Genomic DNA, 27,618 nt, shown 5'->3' with positions numbered 1-27,618 from the left:
TAAATTACAGCAATTAAACTTATGAAGGAGACAAACATGATCAGAGATCAGATACTAGGTAGTATTAAACTAAAATAAAAATAAAAAAACAACCTTATTAAAGTGAGAAATAAAACCTAGGATAAAGAATCCACCTTGAAAATCTTGATGGGACTATGCTTTATATTCAAGATTCTCCAAATCCAATGACTTGGCTAATATCAAATATATTAATAAAACATATAAATTCGCGTCGAAAAATCTTACACAAAATAAAAACACTCCCTGATAAAAGTCAATTTCGCTCTTAGAATTCAAATTCGAAACCTTTAATTAAAAATGAAGAGGTACTTATCACTTTACTACAACTCTAACTGATATATGCACATGCTTAGTATAATAAATTAAATCACAAAAACAGTGTGTACTAACATGTTGTAGTACGTAACTTGTCTTATTTTCTAGAAATAACTAATATCACTTTTTATCAAGTCATTATAACCTATAATTGTTGTTTGTATTATTAATGTATATAAATTAGTTTAAATTATTATATACACTTGAGAAAAATAAAGTATAATGCTTCTAGACAAATCTTTAATTTATGGCATATTCCAACACGTCCTTTAGCTTAACCAAAACAAAAGTGATTAAAACTTAATAAAATTCCAAGGTTCTTATCCATATCCACTTTGAAGTGACACATTTTCAATTTTTTTTTTAAATAATAAATTTAGAGGTACAATAGATTATTAGTGATCAATAAGGGTTGGGGTGGAGTACTAATTACTCTTTTATCCTTAATTGAAATCTCACGTTCGAGTTCCAACCGGATACAAAACACTTTATCCATTAACGTGATACTTTCTGACATTAATCTAAATTTAATTGAACTTTAATACGAATATCAAATATCAAATGAGAAATTAAACCAAAAAAAAAAAGTTAACAAAAAAACAATAGATGACTAGTGTAAGAAGAGAAGGCCAATAATTAAAGATTGTCTCTACCTTTACTATTTTAATTGCTTTTAGACAACTGTTTAGCCACTAAATGTTGATTAATTAATAAATTAATAATATGCTTTGCAAAGTGTAAAGTTGCAAGTGTACTTCTTCATTTAAAAGATTATTAATTTTTCTTCTTCTTTTTATTATTACATCCGTACATCACACGGATTATAGCTATCTTTTCTTTTTGGTTACTTAATTTATTAAAATTCTTCTTTTATTTTTTTGGCTAATATTTTAGTAAATTCAGTAATTGGAACTTTTTGGATTTGATTTTGGTTCACTTTTTGTTGTGAAAAGGTATTTGGAATAAATTCCGCGAATTTTTCACTGACTTTTTTATTCAATAAAAGCACTGACACACAACTTTTTAAAGCTCAAAATAAAGTTGGATAAACGATAAATATAACTAATTTTAATAGGTAAGCATAAATATAACTCTAAAGTATGACTATAAAAGTATATTTAATTTATTGAAAAGGAATAACCAAAGAATAAATATAACTTATTTTCCAACGAAAATACAAAACAATTACAAATTTAAAGATGAGTATTTCGTTGCATGTCTTATTAAGTTCACGTAGAAAAATATTTTTTAAACACTTTAAAGTCGCACATTATTTCTTTCCTGCAATGAATTCGATGAAAAAAATAGCTAAATTTATTTCATGTACGAAAAGTTTGCATAAAAAAAGAAATATTTTATTAAAAATAAGAATAGAATGCTGATATAAAAGAGCTTTCCAACTCTAAGCATACTTACTTGCTACGTATATTTAAACATAATTTAAGATTCCCTCTTACTTTGCTTTGAATAATAAAAAGGACAATTATAAGTGGAAAATATATTTCGTAGTGGAATAATAATCCATCAAATCAATATTAGTTTCCTATATATGCAATCTTATATTTAACTCGAAAATAGAGGTTGTTTTCTATAAATCATTGGCTCAAGTAAAATATATCAAAATCAATAGACACCTAAAATAAAAGAAAACAACATATGATGATACGATCGAAGCATAATATAGTAAGAAAGTACAAATACTACTATTAATAGTGAACTAGACAACGCTCGACTAATTATTGGCCTTCTACAATAAATTTTGAACTCCAATCCTTCTGTTTAAGATCATCTTTCCGATAAGTTGTACGGTGTGACATGTCTTGTCAACCCACCTCTTCCCAGTACTTTTTTAATTTGGCCTACCTAGTCTATCTGTCCTAAAGCCTAAAATATATAGCAAATCTCACACCTCCTCGTCAGGATAGTATCTATACATCTCCTCTTCACATGCCTCGAATCATCTTAATCACGCCTCCCTCGTTTTGTCATCCGTCATGAAGTCCATTCTACCTTCTCCCTAATATCGTTGTTCTTAATCCTACCTCTCCTCGTATGCTCACACATCCATCTATATTAATAACCACAAAAAAATAGCTAGTAAATAGATACAATAATGAAGATAACGAAGAAAAGAGAGAGTAACACCGACAAATAATACGACACCTTAAGCAAAAGAAAACAACATATAATAATATGATTGAAGCATAAAATTGTAGGAGAGTACAAATACTACTACTAATTAATAAGAAACTCGATTAACTACTTGTCTTCTATAGTAATTCTCGACCTCCAATCTTCCTATTTAAGATCTAACTCCTCGATAAGTTGTAGGGTATAGCGTGTCTTGTCAAACCACCTCTCCCTAGTACTTTTTTAATTTGACCTACCTAGTCTATCTCTCCTAAGGCTTAAAGCATATAGCAAATCTCACACATCCTCATCGGGACAGTATCTATACATCTTCTCTTCACATGCCTCGAATCATCTCAATCACGCGTCCCTCGTTTTGTCGTCCGTCATGAAGTCCATTCTACCTTTGTTTTTAATCCTACCTCTCTTAATATGCCCACACATCCACCTATATTAATAAACACACACAAAAAAAAGCACTGTTTTGTGGTTATTAGCTACTATTTTATTTTTATTTCATTTCATGACATAATTAGCTATAATTGATCCATAAAATTATTACTCCGTACTATATCCCTCGTATAATATATATAACATAATAAAATCTGAAAATATTAGTGTGCAAATCAAGATTAACCTTATAATGTGGTCTTAAAATATCATTACTTTGAACACTACCTGTTCCCTAATGACGTATTAAGAACATGCTTAGCTTGATATTTTTTACAAATTAATCTTATTTTAATGGACCCCCAATAATACCCAAAATGGAATTCAACAAATTATAATTAATTATATAATGGTCATTACCGTGTATCTATCTCCTTAAGAAGTAAGTTAATCCAACACTTGGTTCTTTCTTATTAGCTAGCTAGTGGCTTTCAAGATTAAAATATTATCCACCGAATTAATTTATTGATTAAAGTTTTTTTTAATATTAAATATAACAAGAAAAATTCCTTTTTAAAGTCTTTATGAGTGTATCAAGTTGTCCAAATACATTAACCTATGTTATACGTGGCATTTGTCTATGAAACTTAAATTTTTTAAAGAAATTAAATTATGAGGGCTCACTTTTTTGTGTTTTAATATTAAATAAATTTACTTATGTGATTTGATCAAGATGTGAATATGTCACCCAATCCCTTAGCAATCTTCTTTTTTCCTTTCAAGTATGTTTTTTTGGATATTATATATTTTGGGCATTAATTTTTGTAGAATATTTCAAATTTGCAATAAAACATATATTCTCTTGATCATTATATCAACTATTAAATTATTTAAAAAGGGTTTTTTTGATAATTTCGAAAATCAAATTGCTCATTTTCATCAATCGAGAATCAAACAAACAGGACATTATAGTAAAGCGAGAAAAAAAAGTTTAATTTCTTATTCAACTTTTAATACAGTCTTAGATATTACACATCGAGTTGATTATCATTTTCTCAAAAAAATTATTATTTCCAACAGATTATCATTTTGTATCATTCAACTCGATGAAGTCGATAAACAAATATAACCTCTAGCAAATCTTTATTTTTATTAAAATTTAATTTAACCAATCTGATAATTGTATATTCAGTTTGTGTACTGATTATACACTTGATATACATTGGCAACAACTACAATCTATTAGTGTTAGGCTAGTACAATTCGGTTAGCCGACAACAACATATCAATATATTTTCACAAAGTGAGGGTCTGAAAAGGGTAGGGTACGCAATCCATACCACTACTTCAAAAGAGAGATAGAGAGACTTTTTCGATAGACCCCCGGTTCAAGACAAATTGTTTAGCTGACTGACTAAAAATATTAACGATATTATATTTTCCTTCTCCACATTCTAGAAAGTAAGCACAATATAGTAATTTCACATGTTAAGTGGTATGGTACAGATCATATCTAGCTTATAACCAAAAACACAGAAAACAAAATTGAAAAATAGGATATTGATGATTTGAAAAGGACATAAAATTGACTGATGAAAATAGGGTCCTTGCTTTTGCCACAAATATAAATACCCAACAAACACTTGCAGATTATGTCACAGAATTTATAAAGCACAAAGTAGAATATATAGCTTAATACCTAAATATATAACTCCCCTTCTTATATTAAGAGGTCTTTAGATATATAACATATATTATGGTTTGTGAAATAACTAGTGAACAAATGGGGAGCAACTGGGGATTTATTGAAGAAGTATGGAGAAAAGGGCCATGGACTGCTGATGAAGACAGATTGTTAATTGAATATGTCAAGTTGCATGGTGAAGGCAGGTGGAATTCTGTTGCTAGGCTTACAGGTAATTAGTTATAAATATTACTTACAAATATATACTTTCAAAATAAGTTTGGTATGTAGGAAAATATTTCTAAAAAATATTTTTAGTACTTGGAAAGAAGTGTCCTCTCTACCTTCTCTCTGAGGTAAAGTTGAGGTCTGCGTACTTTCTGTTCTCTCAGACTCGACTTTATGGGAGTACGCCTCACCTCTGAGGTAAAGGTGAGGTTTGCATACTTTCTGCCCTCCCAGACTCGACTTTATGGGAGTACACCTCACCTCTGAGGTAAAGGTGAGGTTTGCACACTTTCTGTTCTCCCAGACTCGACTTTATGGGAGTACACCTCACCTCTGAGGTAAGGGTGAGGTCTGCGTACTTTCTGCCCTCCCAGACTCGACTTTATGGGAGTATACTGGGTATGTTACGTTGTTGTTGGAAAGATGTGTTAGTTCTTTTGATATATATATATATATATATATATCAGTGTGTGTGTGTAGAAATGTTTCTTATTTTTTGTTATTTGATTGTTATAGGATTGAGAAGAAATGGAAAAAGTTGTAGACTAAGATGGGTAAATTATTTGAGGCCAGACTTGAAGAGGGGGCAAATAACCCCAAATGAAGAGAAGATCATACTTGAGCTTCATGCTAGATGGGGCAATAGGTAAATTTTTTAACTTTATAATCATGAAAATTCTTTTGATTATCTTCTTAATTAATAAACTTTAACATTTGACAATTATTATTCAAAATGATATAGATGGTCAACTATTGCTCGAAGCTTGCCAGGGAGAACGGATAACGAGATCAAAAACTACTGGAGGACGCATTTCAAGAAGAAGACCAAGAACTCATGTGACAACTCTGAGAAGTCACGTGCAAGTCTTTGGAAAAGACAACAATTCCAACTGCAGCAGCAGCAACAACAACAACAAATCAAAAATCAAATCGACATCAAAAAGGTCATGTCATTACCAACTATGGCTCAAGCAAAACAAGAAATGGCCATCTTGTACCCAAACATCTACACAATTGATCAACAAGATCAAGTTGGGTTGTTCTACTCGATGCTTAATAACTCGACCTCTATATCACAGTCTGAACCCTCTTCGTCCAATGAAGATATCATGTGGGATGACTTATGGAACTTGGATGATTTTTATGGCCATTTTATCAACTCTACAACTTATAACAAAACCAACACTAGTCCTTGCCTTCAACCTATGGCTAGTACTACTACTCCATCTTTCTATTAAATCCTCAAGAAAATCACTAGGAAGCAATTTCCCTCTTTCAATCCTAATTTTCTCAATGTTTGTGTGACCTATAAGTTACTTGTTCGAGCCGTGGAATAAACCACTAATGCCATGCCTGCATCAGGATAGACTGCCTACAAGGTGCGGCCTTTTTCCGAACGTCTTGTGCGTGAATGCAGGATGATTCGTGTATTAAGCTGCCCTTTTTTTGCTTACAACTTGTTGCTAGTTGGGAGTTAACCAAAGAAGGTTTATTATCCAACCAAAAGAGAGATTGCAATTTGTGTTCTGGATAATATATGAAGGTTCAATAATTTTGTAAGTCTCTTATAAGGCATTTTAGTATTATAGTATAAAATTTATTAGAATTATGTACTTTGTGCTATCTGAGCTGCAAAAATAGCCCAGTTAGTGATTAGTGTGATGGTCATGTTGAGGAAATTGTACCATAATTGCCAAAATAATCAATTAGTTTTGCTTGGAACTTTACTATTTTCATCAACTTAGACAAAACAATTGGTATTACTTTAGGATTACTTTTCGATTTGTTTGTTTTGTCATGCTAATCTTCTTCGTATCGTTCCAACTTTATCAAGAGATGTTGCCGTAAGAGCGTCACTTTAGGAATCCAAGACTAAAGTTAGCAATTGATTACAACCATATCCTTGATATTAAAAAAAGATGAACAGTATTTTTGAGGGGGGAAATAATCTCGAATAGCTTAATAAACTATATCGTATATGTATTACTAGTTGAGATGTTTTTGTTGAAAGTCGAAGTCATAAAAATATATTACACGAGTATATATTGTCAAAGTTCAACAAGCTCTGATTATCGACTAACATATCATACCGCTAAATACCGAACTTCAACGATAATCTTAACGATAATCTTTTTTTTCTTTTTACTATCCTCTCGAGAAACTCCCACCTTTTTGCTTCCCTGATGACTCGTTTAACTCTTCCTTTATGTGAAGGGAATGAATACGTTAACCAAATGAAATCCGGAATCCAAGTAGATTAGATTAAGACAAGTACGTGTTCAACTCTTTTCTCATCGAACCAGTGTCAATAGTTGTTCAACCTGAGGAAAGTGCAATCAAATTAGAACTTAAAAGTGAACGGTGCTTAACATCCGAGCGACCCCTTCTTGTCAATGATAATCCTCTTTTCTATTACCCCTCTCGAGAAGCTCTCATCTTTTTGCTTTTTTGGTGATTCGTTTAACTCTTCCTTTACGTAAAGGGAATGAATGTCTTAATCAAATGAAACCCGAAATTCAAGTATATTAGATTAAGACAAATACGAGTTCAACCCTTTCTCATCAGACCAGACCAGGATCAATAGCCGTTCGACGTGAGAAAAGTCCATTCAAATTAAAAGTTGGAAGTGAACGGTGCTTAACATTCGAGCGATCCAAACAACTCCTTCTTGTCAATGATAATCCTCTCAGCAATCAAAATCTTGAAATTCTCAACTAAAACCAAATGCCTCTCCACTTTTTCCCCTCCAAATTTCACCAACTTACTTCAACTTTCCATTGAATCTCAATCTTTAACAACTACCCAAAAGCTCCACTCCAAAATCATTCAACTTGGACTTCACCAAAACTCATTTATAGCAACAAAACTCATCTCTGCATACTTTACTTGCCAAAACCCTGTTGACAGTCGCCGTGTTTTCGACGCATTTGAACACAAAAATGAGTTTCTTTGGAACATTTTGATCAATGGGTATGCGAAGAATGCGTTATTTGGTGAAAGTTTGAATGTTTTTAGTCAAATGTTTAGGTGTGGGGTGGTTCCAGATGAGTTTACGTATTCGAGTATAGTGAAGATTTTGGGGGAGTTAGGGGATTTGGTTAATGGGAGGAGTGTTCATGGGAGGTGTGTGAGAAATGGGGTTGTTTTAGATTGTGTTGTTGGTAATTCTTTAATGGCTATGTATGGAAAATGTGGGGGTTTTCAAGATTCATTGAAGGTGTTTGATGAAATGCCGTATAGAAATGTTTCGTCATTTAATGTTGTAATTTCAGGATATATGAGTGTAAAGGAGGGTGTTTTGGATGAGAAGTTGTGGGATTTTGTGAAGGATATGTTGTTTGAAGGTTGGGAGTTTGATGCATTTACTGTTTCGATGCTTCTTTCTTTGTGTGGAGAGGTGAAGAAGAATTGGTGTTATGGGAAAGAGCTGCATTGCTATATTGTGAGGAATGGGTTGGAGGACGATTTCGTTGTTTCTTCTGATGTTCACTTAGGATGTTGTTTGATTGATATGTACGCGAAGAGTTCCAGAGTTGAATTTGGAAGGCGAGTTTTTGATAGGTTAAAGCGTAGAAATGTTTTTGCTTGGACAGCGATGATCAATGGGTATGTGCTGAATGGAGATTTTGATGAAGCTTTGGTGCTCTTTAGACAGATGCAAGTGGAAGGTGTGGAACCTAATAAGGTTTCGCTAATTAGTATCTTACCTGCCTGTTGCTCGTTTGATCGTTTGAAAGGTGGAAAACAGATTCATGCATTTTCAACTAGGAGAGGGTTGAATCATGAAGTGTCGTTGTGTAATGCTTTAATCGATATGTATTCTAAGTCGGGATCCTTGAGTTGTGCACGAAGAGTCTTTGAACATGATTGTGTTACCAAGGATGCTATATCGTGGAGTTCAATGGTTTCTGCTTACTCCTTACATGGTAATGGTCGGGGTGCTGTTGGTTTGTATGAGAAAATGCTTCAACACGGGATGAAACCGGATAGGATTGTGGTTGTTGGGGTTCTCTCTGCTTGTGCTAGGTCAGGATTGGTAGACGAGGGCTTCCGGATATACAGTTTTGCTGTAAATGAGTATGATTTAGAACCAACTTTGGAGATGTGTGCATGCATTGTGGATATGTCGGGTAAAGCAGGCCAATTTGATAGAGCATTGGATTTCATCAAGACCATGCCTATGCAACCTGGTCCTAGTATTTGGGGTGCACTCGTGAATGCATCTGCAATCCATGGAAACAGTGAGGTACACGATTTAGCGTATAGGTTTCTTATTCAGATGGAACCCGAGAACCCCTCCAATTATGTGTCGCTTTCAAATTTGTATGCGACTTCACAGAGGTGGGATGTTGTTGCTGAAGTGAGAACGACGATGAAAGATAGAGGGCTGAAGAAGTTCCCAGGTTGTAGTTGGATTAGCATTAACACTGAAACTCATAGCTTTTACGTTGCTGACAAGTCTCATCCTTGTTCTGTTGTGATTTATGATATGCTAGATCAACTCATCTTAGCAATGAAGCGAGATGATAATGGTGTTCGCTTTGAAGATACTGTGAAGGTTTATGAGTGATCAGAACTTGTCAAGTTACAACAGTTAGCAAGCAAATTTGAGTACGCGATTGCCTTTTAGCTGTGATAGATCCCTCCAACTAGGCCGTGTTGTTATGCCTACGATCATGAAGAGAAGTAGTGCTGAACAACAATTAGTGACAAGTGTTGTAACACCCACTTTAAGATGACCTTTTATTCAGGACATCGGGGGGAAGGCATGAAGGTGCAGCGATGCAGCCTAGCTTGGTCTAAGGGGAAGCAGGTGTAGGTGAAAAAAAGAAGGAAGAGTTAAAGTTTGGAGCACATGTGGGGCAAACGGAGAGCACCTAGGAATGCCATCCACACATAAGCCGCTGGTGACAGAGAAAGCGAGCAACACCTTGTGTAGGCGGTGCCAATCTTAAAGAAGCACAAGCTTGTCTTCTCGCTGGGAATCATAGAGAAAAGCACGCACCTTGCCGCGGCTGAAGACCTAAGAAACCAACCTAGTCTTCATTGTTACTCCTAAAGAGACTATACTCTGGAATCCAAAGAGAGCTCCAGCCTGCAGTATACAGGCAGTTGAAAGATCTTATCATTTAGTCTTTCAAACAGGAAATACTGTTGATTTTCTTAATTCATACTTCCCCCCTTTTCCATCAACCTTGTAACAATATCTTGGGATTATATGAAAGTCTAAAATTTTAGAATCTATTGAAACTTTGGGGGACAAACACTCATGAAAATGTGAGGTAGAAGTAACATGAAGTACGCAAGAACTTGAACAAAAACACATTAATTGCTTCCCAAAACCAAGAACAGGTAAAAAGGAAGACCACAATGGGAAGTTCCATCACCGTTTCTATTCAATGAACAAAAGCCAAAAACTTGATTTACAAAACCTATTTACAGCAGCACATGTTGATGAGGCACACAAGCCATAGAAAGTACCTACTCAAAGCACGAAAATTCAAAGAACTATTAACACTCCATTTTCTTAAACAAACTTCTGATCAGCAATTCCTAGAAGGTCAAATGGCTCACTTAGGTAACACTACTTACTTTCGGATCAACTTCACAAAAAGACCTGAAAATGCAACAACGAGACATAGCAACTGCAAAATCATGATGCGGGTAAGTCGTTTCTTCATCAATCTCACATCTTCCAGCATAGCTGTCAATCGATCATTGATTTCTCGCATCACATTTAAATCAATTGGTTCAGCTTCTCTTGGCACATACGCCTCCAGTTCAGGCATGTAGTGTTCAATCACAATTCGGGGCTTGCCATTTGGACGGTAATTGATCCTAGTCGGAAATTCCTCTGATGGCACCTCCAATGATCCTTCGGTTGCCATTCTAACATCATATGAGAAACTAATGTATAAGCAACTGGCTAGTTCATGAAAAATTGGATGATGGGAAAGATTCAACTCACTAACAATCAAAACAGAAAACAAAAAGTACAGACAACACCAACCTTCCAAGAAACAATAGAATAGGAGCAATAATTGTCAGTTACTGCTCATTCATGACAACAAAATACACCATTGAAATTAGTGAAAAAACATGTTACGTATACACTCCAACTCCATTTGGTATGACAGAAAATAATTTCAGATGGTGACTTCTCATCATTAAGACTCTACCAAGAAGACGAGCCCCTGTAGCGAGAGTAGCCATGTGACAAAGACTCATCTTCTTTTAACAGTCATCATCATAATATATTGAAAAGACTCCAGGTTGTCGACTTGTGGGAGTACTTATCTATGTATAGAACTATGTAAAGAGAAAACATCATTTTTATCAGTAATACAACTGGAATATGACGGAGAGAGGGAGAAAAATATCGAGAACAAGAAAGAAGGAAAGAGAAATCTTTTCATCAAGAGTTGTCGCTCTGCAAGGACAACCTATTACCACCGCAAACTTTGATTTATCAATAAATTATATGTAAGCTTCTACATTGGTAGAACAAAATGTTAAAAAGCAAAAAAGCAGTCTCATACATTCACTGAAAAACAGTAACCTCCACGATGGAGGTCAGTGATTTTCCTGGATGCAGTCATAACGGGTTGTTTGATTCACGGATTAGTTATGGAGGGGTTACGATGCAGAGTTTATTTATGCACTGAATAATAATGTGGAGATTGTTATGCAAATAAAAATGTAGGTGGATTACCTACTGTAAGAACATTTTTGTCTTTAGATACTCTTATTCACATATTGCTACACATATTCTTATTTAACATCCTACCTTATGGTTATTAGCAATGCAGAGTTAATAGACCAACTAAATGTTGTAATTTTGTGGAGCTTAATACTACAAAACAAACCCGACACTAGTTATGTGGAGATTATATTCTTACGAGGCCAATTGCACTTTGTATTACCTGTGGGGGACCTTATGCTGGAAGTAATTTGTATATGCACCCAACCAACTCCAAAGAGTCAACTTTGCATAACTAGAAAACTAATTACGAAGGACTAGTGTCCGTGCTCTCCTCCATCATTCTACGACAACAACATACCAATGTAGTCCCACAATTGGGGTCTGGGGACGGGAGGATGTTCGTTAGACCTTAACTTTACCTTTGTAAGGTAATGAGGCTGCTTCCGATAGACCCTCGGCTCAAGTAATGACACAAATAGCAAGATGACCAATGCGGAAGAAGCAACAGATAAATAGTAAAAACAGGTCATTCCTAGTTTTGCTTGGTGATTGTGAAATTCCAAGATTTTCTCCACCTACTCCTTGGATTGTCCACAGATGGAATTGTTTACATTGGAGTTATCAGACTCATACTCTTTGTTTTTCCTTATACAACCAAATGTTGACTGCAATAACAAGGAAAATGCACTCTTAACAATCCAAAAAAAGCTACCTCCAACAGCACAAATGCCCAATCAAACAAAAAAAGAATTGACTAAATAATTTCAATAATAAAATAGTCACCAAATTCAGCCAAAAGCCTTTTTTTTTTATAACCGTGCTGTCTGACCAGCTTTTGCACACCTCGACTTCAGTTATTTCGTTTTGTTCTGCTTTGATATGCTTTGCCTTGACCCAAGAGTCTATCGGAAACAAAATCTCTACCTCCCAAAGTAGTCGTACACTCCCCAGACCCCACTTGTGGAATTACACTAGGTATGTTGTTGCAATCATACCCAATGACGGACCCAGGATTTCATAAAGGAGTTCGAGCAATGAAAAGTCAACACACAAAGAAGCCAAAGGGGTTCAATATCTAGTATAGATATACATTAAAAAAATAATTTTAACCATATATAACAATGTAATTTTTTGTCAATAGGTCCCCCTTGGCCCTACCTAGCTCCGCCCTATACCTGACATCTCTCACCAACAACAGGTACTAGATAACTCTGTCTAAAAATTACATATCTAGTCTTATCTAGCCAACTTTGCACACATCTCTCATCAGCAACAAGTTCTAAGTAACTCTATCTATCAAAGCTAAGGACACAACAACCAGTGGCGGAGCCACCTTTGCTTTAGGGGGTTCATTCATCCAAACCTCTTCGACGGAAAATTATACTTTTTTTTTACATGGTTAAAAATATTTTTATGCATGTCTAGTAGATATTGAACCCTCTTCGATAAATTCATATTTTTACTTCTGAACCCCCTCAATAAAAATCCTGGCTCCGCTATTACAGCAACAACAATATTGTATTCCCATTTTGTGGGGTCTAGAAAGGGTAAAGTGTTGCCGGTTCATACCACTACCTCGTGATCAAAGCTAAGGACACATGGGGAAAAATCACCTAGTATTCAGCCAAAGTTAAACCACAAAAGGGAATTTCTCATGAGATAAAGCAAAAAGACCCATTAAAATTTCACATTTTTTTCTTTCAACAATTTCCCTAACATTTTCAAGATCGCAAAAAATAAAGAAATAGTAATAAAAATTCAATAAAAAAGAAAATCATAATAACAAGAATTTCCAATTGAAAAAAAGAAGAAGCAGAAAATGGGTATGGAAACTTACTGAAAATGCTCTGTGTTGCCCCAACACATGGGAGAGTGTGAACAGGGAAGGTAATGATAATTTTATTGGGCTGAATTTTGGGCTTTTGTTCATGGATCTAAATGGGCCAAATATATAAGGTCAACAATATGAATTCCGACAATGTAAAGTTTAATTACTAAAAATTTGATATTTTGTATAGTTACTGAAAATCTAGATTTTAAATATGTCAAGATACATAATTAGCTCCTGATATATCTAATAAAGATACATTTTTTTCTTCTTAAAGATACATAATTAGCTTCCAAATTTGGGTCTGTCGAGATATATAATGGGCTCCCGATACATCGTAGATACAATAATTTGTTGGAATTTTTGTAATTACTCTGTAAGGATGAAGATTTGTGTAAATATGGTAATTTAAGGTATATGTTTATGTTATTTTTTCAAACTAAATTAGTGTACGTGCTTTGCACGTGTCTCTCATGTAAATCAATAAAATATATATAAGAATTAAGAACAATATAATTAGAAAACAGCAATATATTAACGTTAAAAAATGATATCTCTATTTAAATTATATAAATAAATATTTTTTCTCAAATATATTATTATGTGATGTGTCTCACTTCAATGTTTATTATAAACAAAAAGAACAAAGCTAATTTGAATTTCATGCTCATAAAACTATTCTTGTCATGTAATATATATATATATTTGTATGTATTTTCTAGTTTAGTAATTTTATATCTAGTTGATTAATTAAGTTATTCTTTTTTACATTATATTATATGATATAATAAATATTAAATCTTGAAAGCTTTCTAAAATTTCAACCAACTGGTGAAGTTTTTAGGCTTTTCCTTTTCAAAACAACCCTTTTTATACAAGTATATTCATATACAATTCCTATATGATTTGTATTAGATATATATTATTTGTATTATATTAGAATACTACTGAATTTAACCAAAAATAAGGAAAGAATTTTGCCAAAAATATATTTGTATTTGTTATGAAACAATAAAGAACAAGAAGAAGAGTGGAGAGAATAGAGAGAGTGATTCTTATTTCTCTTCTTGAGGGATGAGAGATCATAAGATTATCAATACAATGAACAAAACTCCTTTATTTATAGGAAAAATTTACTCCTAGTCTGAGTAAAAGACAGATGCTTCAAATCCTAATAGATATCAGAGTAGATCTTCATAGATCTTGATAGACATTCACTATAATGTAAATACATTTATAACACTCCCCCTTAAATGTCTAATTGGTATATAATGTGCCTCGTTAAAACCTTAATAGAAAAAATTCAGTAGAAAAAAAATCCCGTGAAGGAAAAAGAGCACACATCTCTAATAATACGCATTTCGGTTGCCTCATTAAAAACCTTACAAGGAAAACCAGTGGGACAAAATAAGGAAAAAAGAGTACAACGCGAATTAACTCCCCCTAATGAGAACATCCTTGACCTTTGCATCTCGATCTTGCGCACCATCTTCTTAAAAGTTGTAATTGGAGAAGACTTGGTGAATAAATCAGTCACATTATCAGTTGAACGAATCTGTTGCATGTTAATATCATCATTCTTTTGTAGCTCGTGTATGTAGAAAAGCTTTGGCAAAATGTGTTTCGTTCTATCTCCATTTATGAATCTTCCCTTAAGATGTGCTATGTATGTTGAATTATCTATGTATAAAATTGTGGGTAGATTGTCATATTTCACACCACATTTTTCTCGAATGAGATGTATTATGGACCTCAACCATACACATTCTCGGCTTGCTTCATGAATAGCTATTATCGCAGCATGATTAGATGAAGTGGCTATGATAGACTGCTTTATATATCTCTAAGATATGGCAGTATCACCACATATGAACACATAGCCTATTTGAGATCGAACTTTATTCGGGTCAGATAAGTACCCAACATCAGCATGACCAATAAGATCGGGACTGAAATCTTTAGAATAAAACAAGTTCATGTGTTTTATCCCATTTTGATGTCTCATAGTAGGAGAAGAAATATACCTTGCTAACAAATTGACTGAAAAAGCTATAGGCCTTGTAGTATTTGCAAGGTACATGAGTGCATCAATTGCACTAAGACATGGTACTTCATAACCAATCCAATTCGATATATTTCGAATTTCAGCAAATAAGCTATTGCTTTGAAAACTCTCCAAGAGTTCCAATGATGTTCAAGCAATAAGCTTATACAATATAAGGATTATAAATAAGTTTCCCAGGAACTTTTATATGCTTCAAGCATTTTGAATCCTTAAAAGTTTTTCACATAAGTTTTGTCAAGTGACAATATTCAACATTTCATGAGTGGCATCTTCAAATATCTGGACTGCAAATCAAATAAGTTTAATGCATACCATGATGCATCCTTTCATGTCACTTGATAAATATTTCTACGTCAGCATGTTTAAATTAACGTAGAATTAAGATCCTCGTAATCTTTCACAATATTGCACCAATATTGTGTCAAAGATATTGATGATATATCATTTAGTACCGGTTCACAATGCGACATAACATTTTCAGATCTCATCACTTCATTATTTTCAGGTACATGAACCTCTCATAAGGTTTCATGAAGTGTTATGTCGTAGACTCTTCAAGAGCTCATTGCCTTCTTATTATGATTATTTTCTCCTTATTTTTCAAGGACTATTTCATTTGAAATCGATTAGTCTACCACACTCACACATGCATAGACTTTGTCTTTTAGGAACACAAAATAAGAGCACTTGCGCTTAATATGAGATGCTTTTAGCATTTGACTTGAATTATCTTTTGGATGAGGATCTGGTGATAATTCCTAACATATTTCATAGCGTTTATAATCTCCCCCTTACGTTAGGAAAACTAACATACATCCTCTACTTCTTTGAGGAATCCATCTTTGTATATTATGGTATATTCATTAATCGTATACCGCACATCAAAATTATTAGATGGAATAATTGGTTCCCGACCTTGAACCAATTGAGAGGGAAGAAATAATCATAATTTATTGGTCTAATGTATACAAGTGCTATTGCAATATATCATATTTTAGACCAATACATGAAGTTTTGTTCTCATTAACAATGGTTTAGATATTTATCGAAGACATTCAATGCTAAACCATCATCATCAAGATGAATTATCTTGATTACACAATCTGAAAGTCATGCTTAACTCAATTTTATTGAGCAAGCAACTTTATGAATGTCAAACTGCAGGTTGACAATAAATGTACATGTGATCATCTTATTGATGCATCATTTTAACATATCACATGATAGATGAACGAGCCCTTATTCACCTTTTATAATTTTCAGATTTAAAGAGATCCAATCCCAATATTAGTTGGTCCAACCAACTTATCACGAGAACAAACGACATAAACAATTCTTGAAGAATCTTCTAATTCTTCAATACTTGCACATCTTCGAGATGTCACAATCGTTCATATCAATTTATGAACTTTTATTCTAGTAAACTCTAAGTTTACCATGACATGTACTTTTTCTTTAGTAAATTTCAGATTTACTATTACATGAATAAATTTCAGATTTACTACTTCAGAGGTAGATTTCAAAATTATTCAACCTCTTTTGGAGGTGAGTTGTGATACAATCACAATCAAGTGCACGTTTGCATTAATAAGTTTCTCATTCCCCAGGAATGAAATATAATCATGCCTTAAGCCTATCAAATTATGATAGTTTATAACCTCTTTCAAGATTCTGCTACTTCAGAAGCAAATCAAGGCATATATATGATGTAGAGAATTTTTCTCTAGCATATCTTATAATCATATAAGCGTGTGAAAATATCATCACTTTTGATGATCATTATCATATTGTCTCTCCATGCGTATATTCGTGCATTCAATCACTTGTCTTCTTTCAGACATATTATGCACTGTTACCACATATACCTCAAGAATGGAGTAAGTTGTCATATTTCAGACTTATCATATATTGCTACCACATTCACTTCATGGAATGAAGCATATTCAATGGGTCAAATTTCATGACTTTTCATTAAACATTCATTATTTTGCCTTAGCCATCACAATATCATCAATATGGTGTATTGAGATTCAAACTCAATATTTGATCCATATAAAGGCGTCTTAGGCATGAATTGATGGGATTTGAACTCAGCATATTATCATTTTTTTTGATAATATTGTTCTTGAGGAATAAATTTAAAATATAAATGGTTTCAAACCAATTATTTTTTCTCAAATCCAGTAATAATTATATTAGTAGTAAAAAAAAGATAACATAAAGAATTACTAACCTTAAAATCCTTCAGATCTATAATCTCACCTTGTTTGACAAAGTCTTGTGCTGATAACGTGTTATGAAATAATAAAGAACAAGAAGAAGAGTAGAGAGAAATAAAATAAAATTAAAAATCATTCATTCTTTCATGTTTACGGAACCATCACCAATCAAGTGATCAATCTTTCCTCCAGGGTGCTCGAAAAAGTCTGCTACTTCCAAACATGTGATGTCAACATTATTTTCAGAGAGAAAGTTAGCCTCGAGATTTCTCTCTTTCTTCTTTAGTGATGCTTGATAAAGATCAACCAAGTGCTTGAGAGCACGACAATCATGTGAATAATGTCCTTTTCCTCCACATCGAAAACAAGTAACTGTTTCACGTTTCTCATCTTTTCTTTTTTTGTTTGATGAATTATTAACACCCGAAATAGGATTTCTTTCTTGGTCATCACGACCACGACCACATCCACGACCACGTCCACGACCAGGGCCGCGGCCTTTTCCACGCCTAGCATGGTGAGCGTGCACATCATTCACCTCAGGGAATGGTGCAGATCCAGTTGGTCGGTTCTCATGATTTTTCATCAACAAATCATTATTTTGTTCAGCCACGAGAAGATGAGAACTCAGTTTAGTATACTTCTTGAAACCTTTTTCTCGATTTTTTTGTTGTAAGAGCACATTCGAGGCATGAAAAGTAGAGAGCGTCTTTTCCATCATATCATCATCATTGACCGTCTCCCAACAAAGTTTCAATTGAGAAGAAATTCTGAACATGACAGAATTGTATTCATGAACAGACTTGTAGTCTTGAAATCTTAGATGCATCCACTCAGATCGTGCTTTCGGGAGGATGACCATCTTTAAGTGGTCAAACCTTTCTCTTAGGTTATTCCATAATACGAGTGGATCCTTAGTAGTAAGGTACTTAATTTTCAGAACTTCGTCAAGATGATGACGCAAGAAAATCATAGCCTTAGCACGATTTTGACTAGATGCTGTATTTTCATTCTTTATGGCGTCTCCAAGACCCATAACATCTAGGTGGATTTCAACATCCAACACCCATGAAATATAGTTCTTGTCCGAACTTTGAAGGGTAACAAACTCACATTTCGTAAGATTGTTAGCTATATGAAAAAAGGAAGAAATAAAAAAAAATAATACCTTAGCCTTAGCCTTCAAATTTGAGAAGGTAGAGTCTCGTGTTGATAACATGTTATAAAACAAGAAAGAACAAGAAGAAGAGTAGAGAAAATAGAGAGAGAGTGATTCTTATTTCTCTTCTTGAGGGATAAGATATCATAAGATTGTCAATACAATGAGCAAAACTCTTCTATAGGAAAAATTTACTCCTTGTCTGAGTAAAAGACAGATGCTTCAAATGTTAATAGATATCAAAGTAGATCTTCATAGATCTTGATAGACATTCACTATAATGAAAAGATAATTTTGTCTATTGCAGAGATTTTTAATAAAGGACAAAAAGTTCAGATTAAGTTTTTAAGAGTTTTCACATTTTTAATATATTCTAGATTCTAGATCTAGATAGATATGAAATAGTGTAGTAAAAAATTGACGAAGCAGCCTATTTTGATATCATCATTTAAACTTTACTTATATTTTTTTAAAAAAATTCACATATATCCGCTTCAAATACGGGGGTTTGTTAGTTAGGTTTCATAAAGCTAACTCTAGAGACAATGTTTGAAGTTATATATGGTTGATGTTTAGTCTTTTTTCTGAAATTCACTTCAATCATTTCAATCAAAAATCGTAACTAAAATCGAGCAAAAATAACTGAAAGTCATATATGTTTGAAGTTCAAGCAAAATAACTCAAGCGAGGCAAAACGACTGAACTTCAATACGATATTCATCAAAATAGGAGGTTGTTTGGTTGATTTAATTATGAATTTATATGGTGAATAATGATACATAGATTCTTATTTGAGAATAATAATCTGGATATATCACCTTAATTAATAATATACGAATTGTTATCTCGAAATTAATTATTGTAAAGCTACTCTTTTCTTAATTGTTGTTATCTGGACACTGTTAATATATGATTCTTCTAGTCATATTTTATACCTCATAAAATAATGCATAAAAACTATAGCCAATGGTTAAAAACATAAATCAAAATGTAGCATAGTTATGTTAAAAGTTACTTATTTATTCATTGATTAGTAGCTTTACAAGCACCCTTTCCTCTCTCTTTCTTTTATTATGTCACACTCGAACCAGCTTCCGTGCACCTCGACTATTTCAAAAGGGCATACTACCCTCCGCCAGTACAACTATTGAGTAACTCTGACACCATAGGCTAGACAGATGAAAAGAAATCACCGAATGTTGAGACTTTTTGGAGCTCAAAATCATGTTTCCTTTTGTTTGTTTCTTACTTCTTTTCCTTTGGACAAGGTCTACAACAACAACAACATACCCAACGTAATCCCACAAGTGGAGTCTGGAAAGGATAGGACGTACACAGACCTTACCCCTGCCTCTAGCCCTCCATTGCAGAAATAGTACTCGAAACCAGCTTCTGATCAGTGAGAACTGCCTGTGGAGATCTTGAAAAGACCCCTCTCTTGCCCCTCCGAGGCAACAGTTTACACAATGTGGATACGCTACAGCGTCCTCATTCAATCTGCCCTATAAAAGATACACCTCTTGAAAGTCCAAACATAGCCGAGAAACAAACTGCAGCGTTGCAACTTGTCACGAAACAATTGAGATCAAGATCACTGCAAGAGGTGAGTTAGTGTACCGGAGACTGGTCAGGAGTTGTTCCGTTCTCATCCTCATTTCCTCATGGTTGGAACAAGGAGATGAGCAAATTTCTTGAAGCAGACTGATCATTTAGCCAGCAGTGTATTCTCATCTAAATCAGATTCTCTTTTGCGTCTATAAGAATAGAACGACTCAACAACTACTCTCCCTACCCTTCTATATTTTCTCGTTCTTTTACTTTGACCTCTCTTCCTTCCCTTTTCAGCTGCAGGTTGAGCCAAAGGGACATAACTGAGCCATCCCAGCGGCAGTAACGCCGCAACAAACTGGATAAGAATTCCAATATGCAGACTCGAGTAGTTACCGGATGTTATACCAAGGAAAGAAGCCAAGGTAACACCCAAAACCCCGCTTAATATTGACGAAAAACACAGAGCAGATGCCAAGAAAGACATGAGAGATCCTTCACATCCGGATGGAGCCAAACTTGCAAACAGCACATGGAATGGCAAGAGCTTAAATATTGCAATAGTTTCTGCTACACCGGAGAAGCAGAGAGCAAACCATTCATTCGGAATTCCCAATTTGAGGTTAAGCTGCTTAACAAGTACAAGGTCGAGAAGAAGAGAAGCAGCATATGTGATCTGCACAATGCCAATCAGTTTTCTCATCGGAACCCTTTTGCCAAACCGGTCATACAAGACTGTCAAAGAAAGAAGGATCAGTTGGCCTATCACCTTTGACATCCCTATAACTGATGGATCAAGATTTAGACATTGTGTCTGATAACAAAATATAGATCCGGAGAGGAGCGGGACTCCTAAAATTGACATAACAATCCATATAAGAGGACGATAAATACTTTCTTCTTTAACTGCAACCATAAGATCCGAATACTGTTTCTTAAATATTTCCGTAATTGGCTCCCTAACAGAATAATTTGATGATTGGGCCAAACCAAGGGACTCTTCTCTGGTTGCTGAAGTTACGGCTAGTTGCAGCGCAAGCAGAGAGGAAAAAGCTAGAAACATTAATTTAGGCTGCTGTGTTTTGAGTAGGAAATATCCTCCGATCAAGTTACCTAAAATTCCACCAGCAGCCGAAGCCATAAATGCATAAGACTGTAGACCCTGCATTCTGTTTCTTTGACCATATTCAGCCACTAGAGCATCTTTGGCAACTTCTGTGATGGACGCTCCAACGTTGCTAAGAAGAACACATGCCATAAGAGTAGGAAGAGCTTCACTTGCAGAAGAGATTAATGCCAATTGACCCCATGCCAAAACCTGGAGTAGAACTGAAATGAGCACATATTAGTGCTTGTACAATATTTAGACAAAGAGATTCTACTTGGTACGTCACATTATATACCTTTATTTATAACAAAAAACATGAATAGTTAAACCAACAATTTTTTCGACCACCTCAACTTCTTCACACGCACACAACAAAAGAAAAATACAAGAAAAGAAAAGGAAAACACAGACAACAGCGAAGAACAAGATAAATAGAATTTGCTAAGTAATTCAATTCATATATCCCGGTAACATTTAGAGTCAAAGGAATTAAAACAGGTGCACTTCAATACTAATTTTAGAACTTGTCTCAACGGTTCTAGAACTTAAATTTTTGACTTGCTACACTAAATTACATCCATTGTACCCGGTCCTCCCCACCATGGTCTGAACTAGGGTACTCGAAAAAATTACACTACGTATACACGATCAAAATTATTTTTTTTATTTATATGGTAGATATTGAACCCCCTTAGCCTCTTCATATGTTCACTTCTTTACATTTTGAATTCCCATAGTGAAAATCCTGGTTCCGCCATTGTTTCCCACTAAGTGAAGCTTTCAAATCTTGTGACCGTCAACTTCCAAGCAGTGAATTGGAAATGGTATCGCTTTCTATACACTTAAACTCAGTATCTTATCTGTAGAAACCTTTCCTACTGTAAAGGAAACTAAAAGCTACTGTTAACTTTATTCCAACCACCTTAACCTCAAGGAACCTCTTTGCTTTTGCAAGATACCAGAATCAAAACAAAAGTGGTAAAAAGGATCAAAAGACACAACACACAAAAACAAGGTAAACTGCTAAATCTTGAAATTCCAGAAGAACAAAAAAGCAACAAATATAGCAACAAAGACCAAAGATATGGTAAATCAAATAAACCAATTGCAAAAGGGAAGTAAAAATATTACCTCCTAGGGAAATATAAGGTATTCTATGAGCACCACCAATATAAACAGCATCAGACAAAATTCCATAAATAGGCTTAGCAACCATAGGCAAACAACCAAAATTCTGTACAAGCTGCAGTGTTGATGGATGCATATTCATTCCATTAGCCATATGAAAGTTCAGAGCTAACCATGGAAAACACCTAAACCCCTGTACCCAATACCCAACCCCACACAAAATTGCCATATGTTGAGAAAAAAAACCATTCTTCTCCTCAAACAACACTTTTTTCTTAGCCTTATTAGGAGGATAATTAACTTTCTCAACTTCCTCAACTTGTTGGGGTATTAATATCTCTATCAAGTGAGTTTTGGGCTTCCATGGTTTGTTGATGGTGTTCTTGATGGAAAGAGTTTGCTGCTTACAACATGACAAAGATTGGATTTTTCTTGAATATTGGACATTAGGCAAAAAAGGGTATCCAGTAGAAACTACTGAAAACATCATGATGGTAGGATTTTGCTGCTTACAACATGAAAAAGATTGCCATTTTCTTGAATTTTGGACATTGACCAATAAAGGGTATCCACTAGAAACAGCTGAAAACATCATGGTGGAAGGATTTTTGTGTTGACAACATGATAAAGATTGCATTTTTCTCAATTTTTGGACATTGGGCAATAAAGGGTTTCCACTCGAAACAACAGAAAACATCATGGTACAAGGATTTTGCTGCTTACAACATGAAAAAGATCTCAACTTTCTCAATTTTTGGACATTAGGCAAAAGGGTGTTCTTGGTTGAAGGATTTTGGTGCTTACAACACGAAAAAGATTGCATTTTTCTTGAATTCTGGACATTGACCAATAAAGGGTATCCACTGGAAACAACTGAAAACATCATGGCACAAGGATTATGCTGCTGACAACATGAAAAAGATTGCTTCTTTCTGAAATTTTGAACATTGGTGGAAGGATTTTGCTGGTGACAACACGATAAAGATTGCATTTTTCTTGAATTTTGGACATTATGGAATAATGGGTTTCCACTAGAAACTACTGAAAACATAATTTTTATCAAAAGGGTGTTTCTTGAAAAAAAAAAAAATCAAGGAAGAGGAAAAGGGTGTTTATTGGTTCTTGATTTGTGATGAATTTTTCAGAAAGGAAGGAAGAATATAATTGTGAAGAAGAGAGAAATCTAGAAGACAATAGAGATTAGAAAACATATTTTATAGATTATTTATTGTCCTAATTAGTGTGGAAGAAGGATTAATAATTAATTAAATTAGTAAATTAGTTTAAAGAAAGAAGAAGAGGGTTCCAGCTGATACCTTGGACAACAACTTTGGCTGTACTTTTCTATGGAGATTTGAAGGGACCCATTCCACGTACCTCATTGGGCGTTTGTTCTACACGCGCCTCCCCCCACCCCCCACCCCCCACCCCCGTTTGGTTGAAAAAAGGGGAAATGAATTTTTATAAAAAGGGGTTTGTAAATTGAATTTATTTTTTGTAGATAAGAGATGCTCCATATTAATGTTGTTGCTATTACTTTTTTGGTTTATTATTTTTAATATGATTTTTTATTTCTGTATTTTCTTTTGTATTTCTTGTTAGGTTTTATTTCGGAGTTGGGATGAGAGTCCATTGAAAAGGTACTTGCTATATTCGTAAGTATATATCACCCTTTTCGGACTTCACCGCGAAATTATATGTTATTTGAATATAAAAGATTTGTGATTGAAAACTATCATTTTTCATGACTTCATACTTTTCATATAAGTTTTAAACCATCCTCAATAATGCAAATATTAGTTTACGAAATTATATGATTTGATTAAGTAACTATACAGATTAAAAATTAATATAAAACCTAAATTATTAAGTTGAAATCTCTCTAGACAAGTGTCTAAAATTCTTGAACCAAGAATCTATCGAAACAGTTTCTTTACCTATTCAAGATAGAAATAAGATTTGAATATAGTATATCCCGTTCAATTTTAGCTTGTGAAATCAATATGTGTGCGGGGTTGGTGGAGGGGTTGGTGTTATATATATATATATATATATAAAGTTTGTTCCCAAACATGTAATTTTCTTAAGAGTTTTGCATAAAAAGTTGGAGCTTTCCTTATGTTGAGATCATTGATCCAAGTTTTTCTGCAAAATAGCGAAACTAGTTCGGAGATTATAATTCTTAAAATGTACTAAAAATTTTAATTCATAATGGCACATACTCTATAAAAATTAGAACATATTATAATATTAATATTAGTACATTTTCCTAATTTTATGGATCCTGGGAGGGGGGGAGAGGGGGAAGAGCGGCAGTAGTAAAATCAGGATTTTGCACTACGGGATTCACAAGTACACATACAAACTAATCGAAAGAGTTCAATATGTACTATATATATACATAAAAAATAATTTTAATCATGTATATATAGTATAATTTTTCATCGAAGAAAATTCGGATGAACCCTCTCCTAAGTGTAGCTTCGCTCGACGGGGACGGGGGATAAAAACAAATATTACTACGTAATCAACGAAGAAGACTTGGACATCTAACATGTCATGATTAATATACTTTATATATGGTATATATGTTCATGATTTGAAGCATTAATTAATTTGACTAATCTAATCAAACTCAATAACTAACGTTCATAATTCATGTACATAAAGAATTGACTGAGAGTGAAAGAAAAAGAAGAGTAGAAGAATAAATACCGTTGAAAACAAAAATTAAAATAGAAAAATAAAAGAGATTATTTTGTCAATTAAAAACTTAAATTAATCTATCCGTTAATTTTTCTCTAATCAAATATTCTTCTTGCAATACGCATGCATGTTTCCTCTCTAATCTCTATTATATCTATGAATGAATTTTTTACTACACATTCTAATTTTATAGGGTCCTATTATTTTTGACCTAAATTCTAACATGTTTTTGTCAATTTTTTTAGCTGATGTGACACCTTTTTAGCTAACGTAACACATTTAACGTGAATCTCATTTTTATGTAATAAAAATGTCACGTCGACATAAAAGGGTGACAAAAATAAGTTAAAACTGATTTTACGGGTAATAGAACTCCTGGGAAATTGAACTGTGTTGAAACAATTTTGACCATAATTGAAGAATGTATTAAATGCTTAACATAATAACTAAATCAAAATACCACAATTTATTAATTATTTAACCAAAAAATGCTTATAAAATTGAAAGGGTAAATCGTTTTTTGTCAAATTTTTATTCATTTCTCAAGATTCAAGTATTAAAACTTCTTGGAATTGAAAAAATTTAGTTTGATCATCTCACGACATGTTAATTTGGTGTCCATCTATAATAATTTAAAGTTACTTCGATCTGTTCGATAATGTTACAAAGTAAAAATCGATGTAACATTACCCCATGTTTTCGAGCCAAAATTTGATTCATTCAAATATGAATCACGAGCTCGGAGAATATAACTGTATTCAAATGTTATGGTTATGATTTACGTATGAAATTATACTGCTTAAGATTAGACTCATGGATGCCGTTTATTTTAATTCGAACTTATCTCGATCCTTCGAAAATAACGAAAAAATCATGGACCAATGAGAAATAAGATTGCATAAGTGACATGTTGACCACAAATATAGCAACACGTGGAAGGTAAATTTGAAGGTTCAATGATTAATATGTGAAATTTTATTTAGGGGCCACATGGCATACTATATAGAAATTCATGTGAGCCGCAACAACATATGAACCGGCCAAGTGTGTGCATGTGTGAGTCAAGAATTTTGACTCACACATGTTTTTTACATGAGACAAAATGTGCAAACAAATAACTCATAAAACCATGCATTAACAAATACGGCCCACCTTCGTCTCATTTTATATATCATTATATGATCGGATACGAAATTTAAGAAATAAGTGATAACTTTATAAAATTTATAAAATTGTTCCTCTTAATATTTACTTTTTTGTTATTTTTTCTAAATAAGTAGGACTCATTAAGAATAAAATGAAAATGATGTCATTAAATAATTACCAAATAAGAAAACGTGACATTGTTTTTGAGACAGACCAAAAGAAATGGCCAGACATAAAATGGGACGAATGGAGTATGTATAAACCATGCAATCCGGATCAAATTCAATATCAAATTCATAAATCATCAACATATTAAAATGACATAATACACATATATATGTGTAGTTTAATTTGGTATTAACTGACATTTATATTCTTCAATTTTGAGTGTATATAAATAGACGCTTAAAGTTAGAATAAGTAAACACACGCGTTATTTGTGTGAGATTGTCATGCATATGTCATGTAGATGCTACATAAAATGTGTGTGTCTACTTATGCAACATTATACAAATCTATATACATTCAAGATGAAACGACATAAACATATTAAAATGACATAATACACATATATGTGTCATTTAATTTGATATAACTGACATTTATATCCTCCAACTTTTGGTGTACATCAGTAGCAAGGGCGGCTCAATACTTTTGGTGGCCTAAATAAAGCCGCACTTCCACAAGAGACCCTTAATATTTTTCTAGGAAGACCTTAATATTTTTTTTTTGAATTTTATTTTCCTAACTTCGTACGATGTAAAGTTATGAATAACTATTTTATAATCGATTCTTCTTCAGTTGATAATATATTTAATGCATTCATTCTTTCTAGAGGCATTATTGATCTTAAGTAAGATTTTCTAGTTAACATAATCAAATTGAATAGCTAGATTCATATTAAAAAATAGTACTTATTTTATCACATCTCTTCACAATTTTTGAGCATAGTTTTAATCAAATCAACATTTAAAAATTATTTTTACTTTTAATAGAATTATTTTTTATTTTTTACAAAAGCTATGTAATTATATTTATACAAAATGGGGCCTCCAAAAGTTAGAGGCCTAAAGCCAAGGCTTTACTTCAAAGCCGACTCCGACAAGCAACACTTAAACTTACATAAAATTAGAATAAGTAAACATACGTGTTCTACTACATAATAATTTGCGTGCGATTGTCATATGCCATGTAAAACGTGTGTATCTACTTATGCAATATTATACAAACTAGTTTAAAC

At 33.5% G+C, this 27,618-nt stretch overlaps 4 protein-coding genes across 6 annotated transcripts; 2 read left to right on the top strand and 2 right to left on the bottom strand.

Moving 5' to 3' along the window:
- The first annotated feature begins 4,491 nt into the window (after positions 1–4,491).
- LOC107866591 (MYB-like transcription factor EOBII) lies at positions 4,492–6,543 on the top strand. Of its 2 annotated transcripts, none has more exons than XM_016712619.2 (3): positions 4,492–4,772; positions 5,285–5,414; positions 5,511–6,537. In XM_016712619.2, the coding sequence occupies exons 1-3, from the start codon at positions 4,613–4,615 to the stop codon at positions 6,004–6,006; spliced, it is 786 nt and encodes a 261-aa protein (XP_016568105.2). In that variant the 5' UTR covers positions 4,492–4,612; the 3' UTR covers positions 6,007–6,537. The 2 variants fall into 2 exon arrangements, with proteins under 2 accessions (XP_016568105.2, XP_016568106.2); XM_016712620.2 differs by lacking the exon at positions 4,492–4,772 and adding an exon at positions 4,818–5,167 and having other exon boundaries at positions 5,511–6,543.
- A 115-nt stretch (positions 6,544–6,658) lies between these two features.
- Positions 6,659–10,013, top strand: LOC107864551 (pentatricopeptide repeat-containing protein At5g27110). The gene is made up of 2 exons (XM_016710961.2): positions 6,659–9,171; positions 9,265–10,013. The coding sequence occupies exons 1-2, from the start codon at positions 7,443–7,445 to the stop codon at positions 9,336–9,338; spliced, it is 1,803 nt and encodes a 600-aa protein (XP_016566447.2). The 5' UTR covers positions 6,659–7,442; the 3' UTR covers positions 9,339–10,013.
- Positions 10,014–10,078: 65 nt separating this feature from the next.
- Positions 10,079–13,427, bottom strand: LOC107864553. Of its 2 annotated transcripts, XM_016710963.2 has the most exons (4): positions 13,309–13,332; positions 11,891–12,136; positions 10,361–10,657; positions 10,079–10,249 (listed from the first exon to the last, which is right to left on the bottom strand). In XM_016710963.2, the coding sequence occupies exons 3-4, from the start codon at positions 10,654–10,656 to the stop codon at positions 10,201–10,203; spliced, it is 345 nt and encodes a 114-aa protein (XP_016566449.2). In that variant the 5' UTR covers position 10,657; positions 11,891–12,136; positions 13,309–13,332; the 3' UTR covers positions 10,079–10,200. The 2 variants fall into 2 exon arrangements, with proteins under 2 accessions (XP_016566449.2, XP_016566448.2); XM_016710962.2 differs by lacking the exon at positions 11,891–12,136 and having other exon boundaries at positions 13,309–13,427.
- A 6,314-nt stretch (positions 13,428–19,741) lies between these two features.
- On the bottom strand, positions 19,742–23,872 carry LOC107864550 (probable folate-biopterin transporter 8, chloroplastic). The gene is made up of 2 exons (XM_016710960.2): positions 22,530–23,872; positions 19,742–21,619 (listed from the first exon to the last, which is right to left on the bottom strand). The coding sequence occupies exons 1-2, from the start codon at positions 23,575–23,577 to the stop codon at positions 20,448–20,450; spliced, it is 2,220 nt and encodes a 739-aa protein (XP_016566446.2). The 5' UTR covers positions 23,578–23,872; the 3' UTR covers positions 19,742–20,447.
- Positions 23,873–27,618: the final 3,746 nt, after the last annotated feature.

This window comes from Capsicum annuum, chromosome 3 (genome assembly GCF_002878395.1).
Source record: "Capsicum annuum cultivar UCD-10X-F1 chromosome 3, UCD10Xv1.1, whole genome shotgun sequence".
NCBI classification, from domain to species: domain Eukaryota; kingdom Viridiplantae; phylum Streptophyta; class Magnoliopsida; order Solanales; family Solanaceae; genus Capsicum; species Capsicum annuum.
Note: the sequence above shows the minus strand (reverse complement) of the source record. Positions and strands in the feature narration are given on the sequence as shown.

Bases quoted from the DNA above. Each gene is read 5' to 3' on its own strand.
- LOC107866591 (XM_016712619.2), top strand. From the start codon at position 4,613: ATGGTTTGTGAAATAACTAGTGAACAAATGGGGAGCAACTGGGGATTT. The intron at 4,773-5,284 runs GTAATTAGTTAT...TGATTGTTATAG, and splicing joins TTCTGTTGCTAGGCTTACAG to GATTGAGAAGAAATGGAAAA. The intron at 5,415-5,510 runs GTAAATTTTTTA...AAAATGATATAG, and splicing joins CATGCTAGATGGGGCAATAG to ATGGTCAACTATTGCTCGAA.
- LOC107864551 (XM_016710961.2), top strand. From the start codon at position 7,443: ATGATAATCCTCTCAGCAATCAAAATCTTGAAATTCTCAACTAAAACC. The intron at 9,172-9,264 runs GTTGTAGTTGGA...ATGATATGCTAG, and splicing joins AGGGCTGAAGAAGTTCCCAG to ATCAACTCATCTTAGCAATG.
- LOC107864553 (XM_016710962.2), bottom strand. From the start codon at position 13,337: ATGTGTTGGGGCAACACAGAGCATTTTCA. The intron at 10,658-13,308 runs GTAAGTTTCCAT...ATATGATGTTAG, and splicing joins GGCAACACAGAGCATTTTCA to AATGGCAACCGAAGGATCAT. The intron at 10,250-10,360 runs GTAAGTAGTGTT...TGCTTTGAGTAG, and splicing joins TTTGTGAAGTTGATCCGAAA to GTACTTTCTATGGCTTGTGT.
- LOC107864550 (XM_016710960.2), bottom strand. From the start codon at position 23,577: ATGTTTTCAGTAGTTTCTAGTGGAAACCCATTATTCCATAATGTCCAA. The intron at 21,620-22,529 runs GTAATATTTTTA...TGCTCATTTCAG, and splicing joins ACCTTATATTTCCCTAGGAG to TTCTACTCCAGGTTTTGGCA.